Genomic DNA, 20,000 nt, shown 5'->3' with positions numbered 1-20,000 from the left:
GAGCTAAAAAAACTGGTCAATGCGCTACCAGGTGACATTCATGGTGTCTGAAATGGGGACACTTTTTACCCGACGCTCCCGCACCAACAGGGGCCCAACTTTAGCTTTGGTGCTGAAGGCTCCCGCACATCATAGCACCGAGGTGCCGATGGTCTCCGAGGCTCCCCACAACCAAGGGCCTAGGTGCCGGTGGGTCCGATGCTCCCGCACATCCATGCACCAAGGTGCCGATGGTGCTCGAGGCTCCCGCACATCCAAGCATCAAGGTTACCGATGGTGGCTGAGGCTCCCACACATCCGAGCCACCAAGGTGATGGAGGCTCTTGTGCAAAAGCGGAGGGACCGGGAGGATCATCCATGTTGGCTATCCGAATTCTACCCTGGATGGGGAGGGACCGGGACAACTCATCATGTGGAGTACCGAACATATAATGATATTCGAATTCTACCTTGGTATTGGGGAGGGACTCGATTCATCGTTTCGTATATTCTGGGATACCTCACCGGGATGGATGTCGGAGCACCGCCGGGAACCTAACCGGTGGGGGGGGCACTGACGCCCGGGCATGCGATGGGCGTGGGCATTGCCCTGGATAACCCCTGCTCGCTCAATGTCTCCTCCCCCCTAAAGAGCTAAAAAAACTTGGTCCATGCGCTACCAGGAGACGTACATGTGTCTGAAATAGGGACACTTTTTAGTTCCATATGTCCGAAACAGGGACACGTAGCCCAAGGCTCCGCACCAACAGGGGCCGAAGTGGCGATGGGGCTCGGGGCTCCCGTACATCCGAGGCACCAAGGGCCGACAGTGGGGAGCTCCCCCACAGGTCTGAAACGGGGACAAGGTGGCCGCTAGCCACGAGGGACGAGGGTAACTGAAAATGCGGGGCCCAAAACAAAACAAGAAGCCGAATGGGGTCCACGAAACAATACACGAGGCACGGGAGGGCAGAAAATGAACAAGTGCCCGGAGTCACCAACAGGGGGGAGCTGGCACCCGCACCAGCAAAGGCCCCCGTCTACCATGGTCTCGAAGGGGGACGGCACGGCCAGGGGTAACTAACTCCTACACCAAGTCCCCCACCTGGGGACCCCAGGGGAGGGCGGGCAACAAAACGAGGGGGGAGGGACGGCGATAGGGGAGGGACGAAGCGAAGCGACAAAGGGCGGAATCTCAGGGGATCGTGGCAGCAAGGCCACTCTGCCACTACAATACCCCGTCGCGTATAAGTCGTCTGCAAAGGATCTACCCGCCGCTCGGGGGAATACGCTCCAGGGAGGCGCCCGCGACGGTCCGCCGCGGCCGCGGCACCTACGACACGGCCCGGGGGGCCAGAGGCCCCTACGGCGGGCGGCAATCGGGCGACGGGCGCGGGCGTCGCTCTAGCCCGGATCTGACTAGAGGCGTCAGTCATAATCCAGCGCACGGTAGCTCGCGCCACTGGCTCAACCAAGCGCGAGGACCAAGGGGCGAATCAACGGGCCGCTCGACTAGGTGAAGACTATGCGACGCGGCCATCAGGAGGGGAAAACTAACCGGTCGCACGACGGGCTAAACCCAGCTCACGGCCCTAGGGGGGTGAACAAGCCAACACGGGGAATCGGCGCACAATGAAGGAAGAGCCGACAGCGAAGGAGCAAAAAGCAACGGCGCGAGAACGCGGGCTGCCACAAGCCAGTAGCCCGGGGAACGTCGGACACCTCTAGCGCAAAGCCGAAGGGCGAAAGGAGCGAGAGGCCACGCGTCACGGGCGGAGCGGACGGGAAATCAGAAGCAAACGAGCGTACCCGTGGCCACACGAGAGGCTGGCGCGGGAGCGCAGCGGAGGACACCGGCGGAGCGGAACAGAGGGCCGCCCCAGCCAAACGCCCCACCGGACAAGGGCGGCCGCCCGGAGCGGCCGGCCGAAGCCGGCCGGGGGCCAAAAAGAGGGGCCGGGCCCCGCCGCCGAGCACGGAAGAAGGAAAAAACGGGAAAAGGAGGGGAGGCAAGGCGCCCGAGAGCGCCCACGAGCCGACACCGCGCAAGGCAGGCACAAAGGCGGACGAGAGGCAAGCGCAACAGGGGCGGCGGCCCCGCGGAGGCGGCCAAGCCCGGCCCGGGGCGGGGGGCGCGGGAGAGGAGACAGGGACAGGGGGAAGCGCGGAAGCCAGGCAGGCGCGGCACGAAGGAGAGGACGAGGCAGGGGCGACCGGAAGAGAGGCAGAGGACGCCCGCCGGGACCCGCGCGGGGGGAAGGCGGCACGGGACAGGCAGAGCACGGGGCAGAAAGCACAGGGCGGGAGCAGCCGCAGGGACCAGCGCAAGGCGGGGGGAAGGAAACAGGCGGAGGCCCCGGGCCGGACCAGGCGGAGGCGACGGGGCGGCGCCCGGGGAAGGCCCCCGAGGGAGCCGGGCCCAGGCCGGCCCCCGGCCGGCACGCGGCGACCCGCGCGCGCCGCGGGAGCAGCGCGAGCAGGGCGCCGGCAGCCGACGGGGCGGGACGGGGACCCCCGGGCCCAGCCCGCAGAGCCAAGCCGGGCCCGAGGGGACGGAGCCAGGGGCCGACGGCCCGGGCCGACAGGGGCCAGGGACCAGAGGCGGGCACCGGGGAGACCGGAGGCGGGAGGAGGACGACCGGGCGCGGACGGCACGCGGGCCGCCGGAGGGCAAGGGCCGCCGGGGGCGCACCGGACACCACGCGACGGGCGGGGCGCGGCCGGCCGCGGGACCCGACCGCCGGCGGAGCCGGGGCCAGGGGGGCAGGCCGGGAAACAGAAAAGAGAACGCGGCCCGAGGCCCCCGCCGACGGCGCCGGACGCCCGAACGGGGCCGGCAGCCGCCGCGGCCCGGGGCAGGAAGGGAACCCGAGCCCGGCGAAGCGCGCGCGGGACGCGCGGGCGGACGGGCGGCCCCCGGCGCGGAGGAGCGACGAACCCAGGGGCAAGGGCCGGGCACAGGGAACCGGGCCCCGCGGCGGCCGGCAAAGGGCGCAGGGGAAGAGGGCGACGACCACCAAGAGCGGCACCGACGGCCGCGCCGCCCGGGCGCGCGCCCCGGGGGGGCGGCGACCGCCGCGCCCGCCGACGCAGCGGGGCCGGGCCCGGGCCCCGACGGCCGGGGAGAGGGCGCGCGCGGAAGCGCCAGCCAGGGCGGGGCGAGGGGAGGCGGCAGGGGAGGGGGACACACGCCGGAGCGGAGGGCGACGGCCAGGACCACCGGCCGGCGGGCGGAAGCGACCAACACCCGGGGGGGGCGAGGGGAGCGCGCAGGGGGGCACCGGAACCCGGCGGCCGGGGCAGCCCGCAGCGCCAGGGCGGCGGACCAAAAAGGGCCCACGGGGAGCGCGCGAGGCCGGGGCGCGGCGCAACGAAGCAGCCGCGCCGGCCGACCGAGGGAAAGGGGAGAAGAGGGCGAGGGCGGGGCGCCCCCGAGGCCGCGAAGCAGGGGCGGGACCCGAGAGAACGCGCGAAGGGCGCCAGCGAGCCGGAGGGAAACGGCGGAGGGAACCAGCGACGAGACGGGGCGAGGAGGCGGGCGCCCCGAGACCCAAGGCAGACGAACGAGGGGCACGGCAGGAGCGCGGCGGGCCGCCACCAGAGGGGCCGCGGGCGGCGCCCCGCGCAGGCAGAGGGCACCAGCGGGCGGGGCCCGACAGGCAGGCGCGCACGCGAACCCGGCGCAGAAGAGCAAGGGCGGGCGGCGGGGCACCCGCGAGGGAGCCCGCCAAGCAGCGGCCGGGCGCCGGACGGGGGGCGAGCCCGGGGACGCGCACACAGGGCAGACGCCGGGGGCCGGGGGCAAGACGGGCCGAAGGGGGAGCCCGCAGGCCGACGCCCGGAGCACGCAGGGGCCGAAGCACGCCGAGGCGGCGCGGGCGGAAGCCCACGAGCGAGGCGACGACGGCGCCACGGGCGGAGCAAAGGCCCGGGCGGGGGCCGCCGCCACGACCCGCGGCGGGCCACGCCCCGAGCCGAGCGGCGGACCGGCGCGCGCCGGGCCACAGCCGACCGGGGCGCAGCGCCGGCCCCCAGCCGCGGCCCGCCCGACAAGGGCAAGCACGCGGGGACGCGCGGGGCAAAGGCCGGGGCAGCGGGCCCGCGCGGGACGGGGCGCGAGCGGGCGCGCGCCCGGAGGGAGCCGGGGACGGAAGGGACCGCCCGAGGAGGGCGGCAGGCCCAAACAACCCGACGCGGAGACAGCGCCGCGGGGGGCGACAGGGGCCGGGCACGACGGGGCGCGCACCCGCGCCGGCGCCCCGGGCCAGGGGACGGGGGCCCGGGCCGGCGCGGAGGACGCGGCGCCAGACGACAAGGCGGACGCCGAGGGCGACCGAGGCGCAAGCGGGGCGGGCCCGGGGCGCGCGCCGGGACGAGGGGAAGCCGGGGAAGGGGCGGGGCCGCCGCGGAGGGAGAGGCGGAAACGCAGCGGGGAAGCCCGCCGGACCGGGGGGCGCGAGGCGAGCACCGGCCGGGCGAGGCCGAAAGGGGGCAAGGGGCGCGAGCGACGGACGCGCACGACGCCGAACGAGGGGGCGGGCAGCAGGACCACCGAGCGGCGCGACGAGGAGGGCGGCGAGGACGCGAAGGGAGGCCAACCGCGGGCGGGGAGCGCACGGGAGGCCAAGGGCCGCCCGCGGGCCAACCGAGGCGCGAGGGCGCAGGGGGGAGGGGGGCGACGAGGCGGGACACCCAGGCAGACGGGCCCGCGGCCGAAGGGCGGGGGGCGCAACGGGCGGGCAAAGACGCGAGGGGGCACGGGAGGCGGCAAGGCACACCAAGGAGCGCAGGGCGCGACGGGCGGCAGCGAGGCGAGAGCCGAGAGAGCCGGGGCCGAGAGGCGGGCGGGAGAGGGGCGACAAGAGAACAACAGCACGGAAGCAGCGACACCGCGAACGGGGCGGCGACAGAAGACGGGCCCCGGCGGGCGGGGCGAGGCCGGGGCGCGAGGCGCGCCGGGGGGGGGGCGCGGGGCCGCGAAGAGGGGGAGCCCGGCAGCGCACCCCACCCGACGGGCAAAGGGACGACGAGACGGGCCGCGCCGAGACACGGGGGGGGCGAGAGGCGAGGAGGCACCCGCACCACCGCCGGGGGGGGGCAACGCGGGCGCGGGGCGGGCGGCGAGGCAGGGGGCGACAAGGAGCCGGCCGCAGGGGCACCGACGGAAACCGGGGGACGACGGCGCCGGCCGCGAAAGGAGAAGGGGCAGGGGACGGCGCGCGACGGCGCGGGCAGCGAACCGCCCACGGCGCCGCGAGCCGAACACGGCACCGGACCAGGCAAGCGGGAGGAGCGACGGGCGGGGGGACAAAGGGCAGGGACGGAGGCAACGCGAGCGGAGGACGCGCGCGGACGAGGAAGGCCGCGGGGAAGACCAACAAGGGCAAGGAGCGAGCCCCAGCACGAGGAAAGGGCAAAGAGGACCCGGGCCGGGCGGCCAAGGCGAGAGACGCGGGGAAGACAGCAGGGGAGCGCGCGGGCGGCCCAGAACAGCGAAGGGCAGCACAGACCGGGGAGGGCCGCAAACGGCCGGGGCCGAAAAGGCCAGAGGCCCGCGAAGAAGCGAGCCACGGAGGAGCACCGCCGGGGAGCGAGGGAGCAGGCGGAGGGCGCGGGCGGGAACGGAAGGAACCAGACAAAGCGCGCCACCAACGAAGAACGGCCAGGCACCACCACCCAGAGAAGCAAGAAAGAGCGCGCAGGCGGGCAAGCCGGACGAGGGCGGGACCGGGGAAGGGGCCCCGGGGGGAGGCAAAGGAAGCCGCAGGCGCCACGCCGGGGGGGGCCCGGCCGGCAAGGCCGGGAAGGGGCAGCCGGGCGACCAGACGCCCCCCGGAACCCAAAGACGGGGAGGGCGCAGAAGGGGCCGGCGGAGGCCGAAAGCAACAGCCGCCGAGCCCGGGGCGGCAGCGGGGAGGGGGAGACGAGGACGGGAGCGGAGCGGCGGCGAGCCCCCAACGGGCGGGCGGGAGGAAGGAAAACAGCCGGGGCAAAGGCGGGCGCAGGGGGGCGGCGGGCAGAAAGCCAAGAAGGGCACCGCGGACGAGGAAAGACGAAGGCCCCCGACGGGCCCGGGGAAGCAGGACGCCGAGCCCGAAGGCCAACACAAGAGGAGCGAAAGCCGAGGAGGGGAGCCCAGGCGAAGGGAGACAAGCGGAGGCCGGCGGGGAGCACGCGAAGGGCGGCAAAGGAACAGCGCCGGAGGAACGACCCGGCCAAGGAAGGCCAGGAGCGCAGCGCCGGCAGGAGGGACGAGCAGACCGGGGCGCACCGGGAGGCGGACCGGCCGACCCACCCCGAAGGCCAACGACGAGCGGGGGAACGGCAACAACGGAAAGAGACGCGAGGGGAGCGGGAAGGACCGCGGCGGCGGGCACCAGACGGGCCCGCCAAGGGAGCCGCGGGAAGGGAGGGAGAGGGGACGCAGGCCAAGGACCAGACGCAGAGAGCCCGGGAGGGGAGGGAGGGGCACGACCGCCCCGGGGCAGGAGGGGGGAAGGGGCGCGCCGGCGGCCGGCCGGGGAGGGGGAGCCGGGGCGCAGGCGCCCGCGCCGGAAGCGAACCCGAAGGCGCCGGCACCCGGCACCACCAGAGGAGGCCACGAGCCGACCAGCGAAAGGGGAGAGGGCAGAAAGGGGAAGGAGGCGGCGCCGGCACAAAGGCCGGGCGAGCCGGCGAGGGAGCAGGAAGCAGCAGAGCAACGGGCAAAGCCCGCGGCGACCGGGGAGCGAAGAAAGGCAGCCCGGCCAGAAGGCGGGGGGGGGCACGGAGGAGCGCGAGAAGGACGACGGGGAGCCGAGGAGCAAAGACCAGCAAACAAACGAGAACGGAGGGAAGGAGCCAGGCGCAGGGGCACAGGCGGAAGGGGGCAGACGGACACAGGCAGGGCGGAAGCGGGGAGACAAGCAGAGGACGACGGGCAGGAGCAACCAGGGAGCAGGCCGCCGCGACGGCGGCACGGCAGGGCCCGCAACAGGCCCCGGGAGCGACGAAGAGGGCAGAACAGAGCACGAGCAGCGGCCGGGGCAAGAGACAAAAGGCAGAGGCAGCGAGAGAGGAGGGCAGGAACCCGACGCGCAAAAACAGGGGCCGCAGCCGAAAGCACGAGCGAGCACCAGGGCACCGACGAGGCCACACCGAGGGAAGGGGGCGCACGCGGGACACAAGGCACGAGGGAGGGCCACCACGCACCCCGAAGGGCACGGGAGGGAGAAGGGACGGCAACACAGCCAGAAGGCCAGCGGGCGGAGGGACGCAGCACAGGAGCCCGAGCGCACCCCGGGAGGGCGAGGACAACAAGGGGAGGGAAGGAAGAGGAGGGCGGCGCGACAGGGCGAGGCGAGGAGCAGGGAGCCGGCCAAGACACACAACCAAAACACCACGCAGAGGCCGAGGGCGGACGAGGAGGAGCGCCCACGCACACCGCCCAACAGCCCACCCAACCGAAGGGGAGGGGAGCGGAAGGAACAACGAACGAGGGCGCACCACAACCGCGGGGCACGAGAACGACGAGGGGAAAAGGCCCACCGGGACGGGGGCGAGCCAAGACCGAGCCGACAAACGCAACGGACACCCCCCAGGGGGCCGGGGCCGGCAAAGGGACGGGGACGGGGGGCGCGGGCAGGGGCGAAGGCGGGCAAGGGCGGGGCAAGGCCAAGGCACCGGGGGGGCGCCGACGGGGGAGGCACAAGGCAGCCCGAAACGGGACGGGGGCAAAACGGCAAGCCAAGCGCGAGCCCAGAGCAAGGCAGAAGCCACCCCAAGAGAGCGGGGCCCGAAGAGGGAACGGGGGCCGGGAGGCGGGGGCGACAGGGCGAGGGGCGGGCGGGACCGGCCGGAAAAGGGGCACCCCGACCACCACCGCCGGCGACCGACGCACCCCCGGGGGGAGGCGGGGCGGGACGACCCGACCCCCAGGGGGGGCGAGACGCACCCCACCGCGGCGCGGAGGGGGGGGCACGCCGGGGGGCAGCGGAGCGCGACCCCGGAAAGAGCGAAAAAAACGGCGGCAAGAGGCGACCAGGAAGCAGGCGACGGGCGGAAAGGGGGACACGCGGCGGGAGCCCGCACAGCCCAGGCACCAAGGGGCCGAGGGGGGCCCGAGGCGCCCGCACAGCCAAGCACCAAGGGGCCGAGGGGGGCCGAGGCGCCCGCACCGCCGAGCCACCGAGGGGCCGAGGCGGCCCGAGGCGCCCGCACAGCCGAGCCACCAAGGGGCCGAGGGGGCCCGAGGCGCCCGCACGACCAAGGGCCGAGGGGCCGAGGGGGGCCGAGGCCCCCGCACGACCAAGGGCCGAGGGGCCGAGGGGGCCCGAGCCGCGCGCACGACCAAGGGGCGAGGGGGCCGAGGGGGCCCGAGGGGCCGGCACAGCCAAGCACCAAGGGGGCGAGGGGGCACGAGGCGCCCGCACGACAAAGGGCCGAGGGGGCCGAGGGGGGCCGAGGCGCCCGCACAGCCCAGCACCGAGGAGCCGAGGGGGGCCGAGGCGCCCGCACGACCAAGGGCCGAGGGGGCCGAGGGGGCCCGAGGCGCCCGCACGACCAAGGGCGGAGGGGGCCGAGGGGGCCCGAGCCGCGCGCACGACCAAGGGCCGAGGGGGCGAGGGGGCGCGAGGGGCGCGGACAGCCAAGCACCAAGGGGCCGAGGGGGCGCGAGGCGCCCGCACGACCAAGGGCCGAGGGGGCCGACAGGGGCCGAGGCGCCCGCCCAGCAGAGCACCGAGGGGCCGAGGGGGCCCGAGGCGCCCGCACGACCAAGGGCCGAGGGGGCCGAGGGGGCCCGAGGCGCCCGCACAGCGAAGCACCGAGGGGCCGAGGGCGCCCGAGGCGCCGGCAAGACCAAGGGCGGAGGGGGCCGAGGGGGCCGGGGCGCCGGCACAGCCGAGCACCAGGGGGCCGAGGGGGCCCGAGGCGCCCGCACGACCAAGGGCCGAGGCGACCGGAACGGGGCACCGGAGCACCGACGGGACGGGGCGCCGGAGCACCGCCGGGACGGAGCGCCGGAGCACCACCGGGAACCGAACCGGCGGGGGGGGGCACCGACGGCCGGGCAGACGGGGGGCGGGGGCCGGGCCCGGGGCAACCCCGGCGCGCGCAAGAGCACCGCCCCCCGAAAGAGCGAAAAAAACGGGGGCAAGGCGCGACCAGGGGACAGGCAGGGGGCGGAAAGGGGGACACGGGGGGACCCGACGCGCCCGCACCAACAGGGGCCCAACGGGAGCGGGGGGCGGAAGGCGCCCGCACAGCAGAGCACCGAGGGGCCGAGGGGCGCCGAGGCGCCCCACAACCAAGGGCCGAGGGGGCCGGGGGGGCCGAGGCGCCCGCACAGCCAGGCACCAAGGGGCCGAGGGGGCGCGAGGCGCCCGCACAGCCAAGCAGCAAGGGGACCGAGGGGGGCGGAGGCGCCCACACAGCCGAGCCACCAAGGGGAGGGAGGCGCGGGGGGCAAAAGCGGAGGGACCGGGAGGAGGCAGCCAGGGGGGCGAGCCGAAGGCGACCCGGGGAGGGGGAGGGACCGGGACAACGCAGGCAGGGGGAGGACCGAACAGAGAAGGAGAGGCGAAGGCGACCGGGGGAGGGGGGAGGGACGCGAGGCAGCGGGGGCGGAGAGGCGGGGAGACCGCACCGGGAGGGAGGGGCGGAGCACCGCCGGGAACCGAACCGGGGGGGGGGGCACGGACGCCCGGGCAGGCGAGGGGCGGGGGCAGGGCCCGGGAGAACCCCGGCGCGCGCAAGGGCGCCGCCCCCCGAAAGAGCGAAAAAAACGGGGGCCAGGCGCGACCAGGAGACGGACAGGGGGCGGAAAGAGGGACACGGGGGGGGAGGGCCAGAGGGCCGAAACAGGGACACGGGGGGAGCCCAAGGCGGCCGCACCAACAGGGGCCGAAGGGGGCGAGGGGGCGCGGGGCGCCCGGACAGCCGAGGCACCAAGGGGCCGACAGGGGGGAGCGCCCCCACAGGGCGGAAACGGGGACAAGGGGGGGGGCCGCGGGAGGCCACGGAGGGACGGAGGGGGGGAACGGAAAAGGGGGCGGGGGGCCCAAAACAAAGACAAGAAGCCGAAGGGGGGGCCACGAAACAAGACACGAGGGCACGGGAGGGCAGAAAAGGGAACAAGGGCCCGGAGGCACCAACAGGGGGGAGCGGGCACCCGCACCAGCAAAGGCCCCCGGGCGACCAGGGGCGCGAAGGGGGACGGCACGGCCAGGGGGGAACGAACGCCGGACACCAAGGCCCCCACCGGGGGACCCCAGGGGAGGGGCGGGCAACAAAACGAGGGGGGAGGGGAGCGGCGAGAGGGGAGGGACGAAGCGAAGCGACAAAGGGCGGAAGCGCAGGGGAGCGGGGCAGCAAGGCCACGCGGCCACGGACAAGACCCCGGCGCGGAGGGAAGGCGGCGGCAAAGGAGGCGACCCGCCGCGCGGGGGGAAGGACGCGCCAGGGAGGCGCCCGCGACGGGGCCGCCGCGGCCGCGGCACCGACGACACGGGCCCGGGGGGCCAGAGGCCCCGACGGCGGGGCGGCAAGCGGGCGACGGGCGCGGGCGGCGCGGCGAGCCCGGAGGCGGACGGAGAGGCGGGCAGGCAGAAGCCAGCGCACGGGAGCGGCGCGCCACGGGCGGGGCAACCAAGCGCGAGGACCAAGGGGGCGAAGCAACGGGGCCGCGCGGACGAGGGGAAGGACGAGGGCGACGCGGCCAGCAGGAGGGGAAAACGAACCGGGCGCACGACGGGCGAAACCCAGCGCACGGGCCCGAGGGGGGGGGAACAAGCCAACACGGGGGAAGGCGGCGGCACAAGGAGAGGAAGAGCCGACAGCGAAGGAGCAAAAAGCAACGGCGCGAGGAACGCGGGGCGGCCACAAGCCAGGGAGCCCGGGGGGAACGGGGCGGACACCGCGAGCGGCAAAGGCCGAAGGGCGAAAGGAGCGAGAGGCCACGCGGGCACGGGGCGGAGGCGGACGGGAAAGCAGAAGCAAACGAGCGGGACCCGGGGGGCCACACGAGAGGGCGGGGCGCGGGGAGCGCAGCGGAGGACACCGGCGGGAGCGGGGAACAGAGGGGCCGCCCCAGCCAAACGCCCCACCGGACAAGGGCGGCCGCCCGGAGCGGCCGGCCGAAGCCGGCCGGGGGGCCAAAAAGAGGGGCCGGGCCCCGCCGCCGAGGCACGGAAGAAGGAAAAGAACGGGAAAAGGAGGGGGAGGGCAAGGGCGCCCGAGAGCGCCCACGGAGCCGACACCGCGCAAGGCAGGGCACAAAGGCGGACGAGAGGCAAGCGCAACAGGGGCGGCGGGCCCCGCGGAGGCGGCCAAGCCCGGGCCCGGGGCGGGGGGGCGCGGGAGAGGAGACAGGGACAGGGGGAAGCGCGGGAAGCCAGGCAGGCGCGGCACGAAGGAGAGGACGAGGCAGGGGGCGACCGGAAGAGAGGCAGAGGGACGCCCGCCGGGGACCCGCGCGGGGGGAAGGGCGGCACGGGGACAGGCAGAGCACGGGGCAGAAAGCACAGGGCGGGAGCAGCCGCAGGGACCAGCGCAAGGCGGGGGGAAGGAAACAGGCGGAGGCCCCGGGGCCGGACCAGGGCGGAGGCGACGGGGCGGCGCCCGGGGAAGGCCCCCGAGGGAGCCGGGCCCAGGCCGGCCCCCGGCCGGCACGCGGCGACCCGCGCGCGCCGCGGGAGCAGCGCGAGCAGGGCGCCGGCAGCCGACGGGGGCGGGACGGGGACCCCCGGGCCCAGCCCGCAGAGCCAAGCCGGGGCCCGAGGGGACGGAGCCAGGGGGCCGACGGCCCGGGCCGACAGGGGGCCAGGGACCAGAGGCGGGGCACCGGGGAGACCGGAGGCGGGAGGAGGACGACCGGGCGCGGACGGCACGCGGGCCGCCGGAGGGGCAAGGGCCGCCGGGGGCGCACCGGACACCACGCGACGGGCGGGGCGCGGCCGGCCGCGGGACCCGACCGCCGGCGGAGCCGGGGCCAGGGGGGGCAGGCCGGGAAACAGAAAAGAGAACGCGGCCCGAGGCCCCCGCCGACGGCGCCGGACGCCCGAACGGGGCCGGCAGCCGCCGCGGCCCGGGGCAGGAAGGGGAACCCGAGGCCCGGGCGAAGCGCGCGCGGGACGCGCGGGCGGACGGGCGGCCCCCGGCGCGGAGGAGCGACGAACCCAGGGGCAAGGGCCGGGCACAGGGAACCGGGCCCCGCGGCGGCCGGCAAAGGGCGCAGGGGAAGAGGGGCGACGACCACCAAGAGCGGCACCGACGGCCGCGCCGCCCGGGCGCGCGCCCCGGGGGGGCGGCGACCGCCGCGCCCGCCGACGCAGCGGGGCCGGGCCCGGGCCCCGACGGCCGGGGAGAGGGCGCGCGCGGAAGCGCCAGCCAGGGGCGGGGCGAGGGGAGGCGGCAGGGGAGGGGGACACACGCCGGAGCGGAGGGCGACGGCCAGGACCACCGGCCGGCGGGCGGAAGCGACCAACACCCGGGGGGGGGCGAGGGGAGCGCGCAGGGGGGCACCGGAACCCGGCGGCCGGGGCAGCCCGCAGCGCCAGGGCGGCGGACCAAAAAGGGCCCACGGGGAGCGCGCGAGGCCGGGGCGCGGCGCAACGAAGCAGCCGCGCCGGCCGACCGAGGGAAAGGGGGAGAAGAGGGCGAGGGCGGGGCGCCCCCGAGGCCGCGAAGCAGGGGCGGGACCCGAGAGAACGCGCGAAGGGCGCCAGCGAGCCGGAGGGAAACGGCGGAGGGAACCAGCGACGAGACGGGGCGAGGAGGCGGGCGCCCCGAGACCCAAGGCAGACGAACGAGGGGCACGGCAGGAGCGCGGCGGGCCGCCACCAGAGGGCCGCGGGCGGCGCCCCGCGCAGGCAGAGGGCACCAGCGGGCGGGGCCCGACAGGCAGGCGCGCACGCGAACCCGGCGCAGAAGAGCAAGGGCGGGCGGCGGGGCACCCGCGAGGGAGCCCGCCAAGCAGCGGCCGGGCGCCGGACGGGGGGCGAGCCCGGGGACGCGCACACAGGGCAGACGCCGGGGGCCGGGGGGCAAGACGGGCCGAAGGGGGAGCCCGCAGGCCGACGCCCGGAGCACGCAGGGGCCGAAGCACGCCGAGGCGGCGCGGGCGGAAGCCCACGAGCGAGGCGACGACGGCGCCACGGGCGGAGCAAAGGCCCGGGCGGGGGCCGCCGCCACGACCCGCGGCGGGCCACGCCCCGAGCCGAGCGGCGGACCGGCGCGCGCCGGGCCACAGCCGACCGGGGCGCAGCGCCGGCCCCCAGCCGCGGCCCGCCCGACAAGGGCAAGCACGCGGGGACGCGCGGGGCAAAGGCCGGGGCAGCGGGCCCGCGCGGGACGGGGGCGCGAGCGGGCGCGCGCCCGGAGGGAGCCGGGGACGGAAGGGACCGCCCGAGGAGGGCGGCAGGCCCAAACAACCCGACGCGGAGACAGCGCCGCGGGGGGCGACAGGGGCCGGGCACGACGGGGCGCGCACCCGCGCCGGCGCCCCGGGCCAGGGGACGGGGGCCCGGGCCGGCGCGGAGGACGCGGCGCCAGACGACAAGGCGGACGCCGAGGGCGACCGAGGCGCAAGCGGGGCGGGGCCCGGGGCGCGCGCCGGGACGAGGGGAAGCCGGGGAAGGGGCGGGCCGCCGCGGAGGGAGAGGCGGAAACGCAGCGGGGAAGCCCGCCGGACCGGGGGGCGCGAGGCGAGCACCGGCCGGGCGAGGCCGAAAGGGGGCAAGGGGCGCGAGCGACGGACGCGCACGACGCCGAACGAGGGGGCGGGCAGCAGGACCACCGAGCGGCGCGACGAGGAGGGCGGCGAGGACGCGAAGGGAGGCCAACCGCGGGCGGGGAGCGCACGGGAGGCCAAGGGCCGCCCGCGGGCCAACCGAGGCGCGAGGGCGCAGGGGGGAGGGGGGCGACGAGGCGGGACACCCAGGCAGACGGGCCCGCGGCCGAAGGGCGGGGGGCGCAACGGGCGGGCAAAGACGCGAGGGGGCACGGGAGGCGGCAAGGCACACCAAGGAGCGCAGGGCGCGACGGGCGGCAGCGAGGCGAGAGCCGAGAGAGCCGGGGCCGAGAGGCGGGCGGGAGAGGGGCGACAAGAGAACAACAGCACGGAAGCAGCGACACCGCGAACGGGGCGGCGACAGAAGACGGGCCCCGGCGGGCGGGGCGAGGCCGGGGCGCGAGGCGCGCCGGGGGGGGGCGCGGGGCCGCGAAGAGGGGGAGCCCGGCAGCGCACCCCACCCGACGGGCAAAGGGACGACGAGACGGGCCGCGCCGAGACACGGGGGGGGCGAGAGGCGAGGAGGCACCCGCACCACCGCCGGGGGGGGGCAACGCGGGCGCGGGGCGGGCGGCGAGGCAGGGGCGACAAGGAGCCGGCCGCAGGGGCACCGACGGAAACCGGGGACGACGGCGCCGGCCGCGAAAGGAGAAGGGGCAGGGGACGGCGCGCGACGGCGCGGGCAGCGAACCGCCCACGGCGCCGCGAGCCGAACACGGCACCGGACCAGGCAAGCGGGAGGAGCGACGGGCGGGGGGGACAAAGGGCAGGGACGGAGGCAACGCGAGCGGAGGACGCGCGCGGACGAGGAAGGCCGCGGGGAAGACCAACAAGGGCAAGGAGCGAGCCCCAGCACGAGGAAAGGGCAAAGAGGACCCGGGCCGGGCGGCCAAGGCGAGAGACGCGGGAAGACAGCAGGGGAGCGCGCGGGCGGCCCAGAACAGCGAAGGGCAGCACAGACCGGGGAGGGCCGCAAACGGCCGGGGCCGAAAAGGCCAGAGGCCCGCGAAGAAGCGAGCCACGGAGGAGCACCGCCGGGGAGCGAGGGAGCAGGCGGAGGGCGCGGGCGGGAACGGAAGGAACCAGACAAAGCGCGCCACCAACGAAGAACGGCCAGGCACCACCACCCAGAGAAGCAAGAAAGAGCGCGCAGGCGGGCAAGCCGGACGAGGGCGGGACCGGGGAAGGGGCCCCGGGGGGAGGCAAAGGAAGCCGCAGGCGCCACGCCGGGGGGGGCCCGGCCGGCAAGGCCGGGAAGGGGCAGCCGGGCGACCAGACGCCCCCCGGAACCCAAAGACGGGAGGGCGCAGAAGGGGCCGGCGGAGGCCGAAAGCAACAGCCGCCGAGCCCGGGGCGGCAGCGGGGAGGGGGAGACGAGGACGGGAGCGGAGCGGCGGCGAGCCCCCAACGGGCGGGCGGGAGGAAGGAAAACAGCCGGGGCAAAGGCGGGCGCAGGGGGGCGGCGGGCAGAAAGCCAAGAAGGGCACCGCGGACGAGGAAAGACGAAGGCCCCCGACGGGCCCGGGGAAGCAGGACGCCGAGCCCGAAGGCCAACACAAGAGGAGCGAAAGCCGAGGAGGGGAGCCCAGGCGAAGGGAGACAAGCGGAGGCCGGCGGGGAGCACGCGAAGGGCGGCAAAGGAACAGCGCCGGAGGAACGACCCGGCCAAGGAAGGCCAGGAGCGCAGCGCCGGCAGGAGGGACGAGCAGACCGGGGCGCACCGGGAGGCGGACCGGCCGACCCACCCCGAAGGCCAACGACGAGCGGGGAACGGCAACAACGGAAAGAGACGCGAGGGGAGCGGGAAGGACCGCGGCGGCGGGCACCAGACGGGCCCGCCAAGGGAGCCGCGGGAAGGGAGGGAGAGGGGACGCAGGCCAAGGACCAGACGCAGAGAGCCCGGGAGGGAGGAGGGGCACGACCGCCCCGGGGCAGGAGGGGGAAGGGGCGCGCCGGCGGCCGGCCGGGGAGGGGGAGCCGGGGCGCAGGCGCCCGCGCCGGAAGCGAACCCGAAGGCGCCGGCACCCGGCACCACCAGAGGAGGCCACGAGCCGACCAGCGAAAGGGGAGAGGGCAGAAAGGGGAAGGAGGCGGCGCCGGCACAAAGGCCGGGCGAGCCGGCGAGGGAGCAGGAAGCAGCAGAGCAACGGGCAAAGCCCGCGGCGACCGGGAGCGAAGAAAGGCAGCCCGGCCAGAAGGCGGGGGGGGGGCACGGAGGAGCGCGAGAAGGACGACGGGGAGCCGAGGAGCAAAGACCAGCAAACAAACGAGAACGGAGGGAAGGAGCCAGGCGCAGGGGCACAGGCGGAAGGGGGCAGACGGACACAGGCAGGGCGGAAGCGGGGAGACAAGCAGAGGACGACGGGCAGGAGCAACCAGGGAGCAGGCCGCCGCGACGGCGGCACGGCAGGGCCCGCAACAGGCCCCGGGAGCGACGAAGAGGGCAGAACAGAGCACGAGCAGCGGCCGGGGCAAGAGACAAAAGGCAGAGGCAGCGAGAGAGGAGGGCAGGAACCCGACGCGCAAAAACAGGGGCCGCAGCCGAAAGCACGAGCGAGCACCAGGGCACCGACGAGGCCACACCGAGGGAAGGGGGCGCACGCGGGACACAAGGCACGAGGGAGGGCCACCACGCACCCCGAAGGGCACGGGAGGGAGAAGGGACGGCAACACAGCCAGAAGGCCAGCGGGCGGAGGGACGCAGCACAGGAGCCCGAGCGCACCCCGGGAGGGCGAGGACAACAAGGGGAGGGAAGGAAGAGGAGGGCGGCGCGACAGGGCGAGGCGAGGAGCAGGGAGCCGGCCAAGACACACAACCAAAACACCACGCAGAGGCCGAGGGCGGACGAGGAGGAGCGCCCACGCACACCGCCCAACAGCCCACCCAACCGAAGGGAGGGGAGCGGAAGGAACAACGAACGAGGGCGCACCACAACCGCGGGGCACGAGAACGACGAGGGGAAAAGGCCCACCGGGACGGGGGCGAGCCAAGACCGAGCCGACAAACGCAACGGACACCCCCCAGGGGGCCGGGGCCGGCAAAGGGACGGGGACGGGGGCGCGGGCAGGGGCGAAGGCGGGCAAGGGCGGGGCAAGGCCAAGGCACCGGGGGGCGCCGACGGGGGAGGCACAAGGCAGCCCGAAACGGGACGGGGGCAAACGGCAAGCCAAGCGCGAGCCCAGAGCAAGGCAGAAGCCACCCCAAGAGAGCGGGCCCGAAGAGGGAACGGGGGCCGGGAGGCGGGGGCGACAGGGCGAGGGCGGGCGGGACCGGCCGGAAAGGGGCACCCCGACCACCACCGCCGGCGACCGACGCACCCCCGGGGGAGGCGGGGCGGGACGACCCGACCCCCAGGGGGGGCGAGACGCACCCCACCGCGGCGCGGAGGGGGGCACGCGGGGCAGCGGAGCGCGACCCCGGAAAGAGCGAAAAAAACGGCGGCAAGAGGCGACCAGGAAGCAGGCGACGGGCGGAAAGGGGGACACGCGGCGGGAGCCCGCACAGCCCAGGCACCAAGGGGCCGAGGGGGGCCCGAGGCGCCCGCACAGCCAAGCACCAAGGGGCCGAGGGGGGCCGAGGCGCCCGCACCGCCGAGCCACCGAGGGGCCGAGGCGGCCCGAGGCGCCCGCACAGCCGAGCCACCAAGGGGCCGAGGGGCCCGAGGCGCCCGCACGACCAAGGGCCGAGGGGCCGAGGGGGGCGAGGCCCCCGCACGACCAGGGCCGAGGGGCGAGGGGGCCCGAGCCGCGCGCACGACAAGGGGCGAGGGGCCGAGGGGCCGAGGGGCCGGCACAGCAGCCAAGGGGCGGGGGGACGAGGCGCCCGCACGACAAAGGGCCGGGGGCGAGGGGGCGAGGGCCCGCACAGCCCAGCACCGAGGAGCGAGGGGGGCCGAGGCGCCCGCACGACCAAGGGCCGAGGGGGCCGAGGGGGCCCGAGGCGCCCGCACGACCAGGGCGGAGGGGGCCGAGGGGGCCCGAGCCGCGCGCACGACCAAGGGCCGAGGGGGCGAGGGGGCGCGAGGGGCGCGGACAGCCAAGCACCAAGGGGCCGAGGGGGCGCGAGGCGCCCGCACGACCAAGGGCCGAGGGGCCGACAGGGGCCGAGGCGCCCGCCCAGCAGAGCACCGAGGGGCCGAGGGGCCCGAGGCGCCCGCACGACCAAGGGCCGAGGGGGCCGAGGGGGCCCGAGGCGCCCGCACAGCGAAGCACCGAGGGGCCGAGGGCGCCCGAGGCGCCGGCAAGACCAAGGGCGGAGGGGGCCGAGGGGGGCCGGGGCGCCGGCACAGCCGAGCACCAGGGGGGCCGAGGGGCCCGAGGCGCCCGCACGACCAAGGGCCGAGGCGACCGGAACGGGGCACCGGAGCACCGACGGGACGGGGCGCCGGAGCACCGCCGGGACGGAGCGCCGGAGCACCACCGGGAACCGAACGGCGGGGGGGGCACCGACGGCGGGCAGACGGGGGCGGGGGCGGGCCCGGGGCAACCCCGGCGCGCAAGAGCACCGCCCCCGAAAGAGCGAAAAAACGGGGGCAAGGCGCGACCAGGGACAGGCAGGGGGCGGAAAGGGGGACACGGGGGGACCCGACGCGCCCGCACCAACAGGGGCCACGGGAGCGGGGGGGCGGAAGGCGCCGCGCAGGCACGAGGGGGGGGGGGGGGGGGGGGGGGGGGGGGGCGAGGCGCCGCAGCCAGGGGGGGGGGGGGGGGGGGGGGGGGGGGGGGGGGCGCCCACCAGCGAGCACAGGGGGGGGGCGGGGGGGGGGGGGGGGGGGGGGGGGCGAGCAGGCGACCGAGGACCGGGACAACGCAGGCAGGGGGAGGACCGAACAGAGAAGGAGAGGCGAAGGCGACCGGGGGAGGGGGAGGGACGCGAGGCAGCGGGGGCGGAGAGGCGGGGAGACCGCACCGGGAGGGAGGGGCGGAGCACCGCCGGGAACCGAACCGGGGGGGGGGGCACGGACGCCCGGGCAGGCGAGGGGCGGGGGCAGGGCCCGGGAGAACCCCGGCGCGCGCAAGGGCGCCGCCCCCCGAAAGAGCGAAAAAACGGGGGCCAGGCGCGACCAGGAGACGGACAGGGGGCGGAAAGAGGGCACGGGGGGGGGAGGGGCCAGAGGGCCGAAACAGGGCGACACGGGGGAGCCCAAGCGGCCGGCCCGACAGGGGCCAAGGGGGCGAGGGGGCGCGGGGGCCCGGACCACGCCCAAAACAAAGTACAAGAAGCCGTAAGGGGGGGCCACGAAACAAGCACTGGAGGGCACGTGTGGAGGCAGGAAAATTGGAACAGGGCCCGGAGGCACCAACAGGGGGGAGCGGGCACTTCCCACCAGCAAAGGCCCTCCGGTGCGACCAGGGGGCGCGAAGGGGGACGGCACGGCAGGGGGGAACGAACGCCGGACACCAGGCCCCCACCGGGGACCCCAGTTGGTGAGGGGCGGGCAACAAAACGAGGGTGGGAGGGGAGCGGCGAGAGGTGAGGGAGAGCGAACTAAGCGACAAAGGGCGGAAGCGCAGGGAGCGGGGCAGCAAGGCCCGCGGGCCACGGACAAGACCCCGGCGCGGAGGGAAGGCGGGCGGCAAAGGAGTGCGACCCGTTTTTCCGTCGCGGGGGGAAGGACGCGCCAGTGGAGGCGCCCGCGACGGGGCCGTCCGCGGCCGTTGGTCATCCGACGACACGGGCCCGGGGGGGCCAGAGGCCCCGACGGCGGGTGCGGCAATGGGGCGTACTGGTGCGCTGGGCGGCGCGGCGAGCCCGGAGGCGGACGGAGAGGCGGGCAGGCAGAGCCAGCGCACGGGAGCGGCGCGCACGGGCGGGGCAACCAAGCGCGAGGACCAAGGGGCGAAGCAACGGGGCCGCGCGGACGAGGGGAAGGACGAGGGCGACGCGGCCAGCAGGAGGGGAAAACGAACCGGGCGCACGACGGGCGAAACCCAGCGCACGGCCCGAGGGGGGGGGAACAAGCCAACACGGGGGGAAGGCGGCGGCACAAGGAGAGGAAGAGCCGACAGCGAAGGAGCAAAAAGCAACGGCGCGAGGAACGCGGGGCCACAAGCCAGGGAGCCCGGGGGGAACGGGGCGGACACCGCGAGCGGCAAGGCCGAAGGGCGAAAGGAGCGAGAGGCCACGCGGGCACGGGGCGGAGGCGGACGGGGAAAGCAGAAGCAAACGAGCGGGGACCCGGGGGGCCACACGAGAGGGCGGGGCGCGGGGAGCGCAGCGGAGGACACCGGCGGGAGCGGGGAACAGAGGGGC

General features: G+C 76.6%; 1 protein-coding gene across 1 annotated transcript; it reads left to right on the top strand.

Annotated features, from left to right (window-relative positions):
* Positions 1-1,504: 1,504 nt before the first annotated feature.
* Positions 1,505-19,977, top strand: LOC121226529 (filaggrin-like; the record flags this gene model as incomplete). Its single annotated transcript, XM_041110397.1, has 4 exons — positions 1,505-1,539; positions 1,618-18,389; positions 18,536-19,220; positions 19,262-19,977. Coding segments are annotated over exons 1-4 (18,208 nt in total), but the record flags the coding sequence as incomplete, so codon positions are not given.
* Positions 19,978-20,000: the final 23 nt, after the last annotated feature.

The sequence above is a fragment of the Gossypium hirsutum genome, unplaced genomic scaffold (assembly GCF_007990345.1).
Source record: "Gossypium hirsutum isolate 1008001.06 unplaced genomic scaffold, Gossypium_hirsutum_v2.1 scaffold_258, whole genome shotgun sequence".
NCBI classification, from domain to species: Eukaryota; Viridiplantae; Streptophyta; class Magnoliopsida; order Malvales; family Malvaceae; genus Gossypium; species Gossypium hirsutum.
This window is presented reverse-complemented; position numbering and strand designations above follow the sequence as displayed.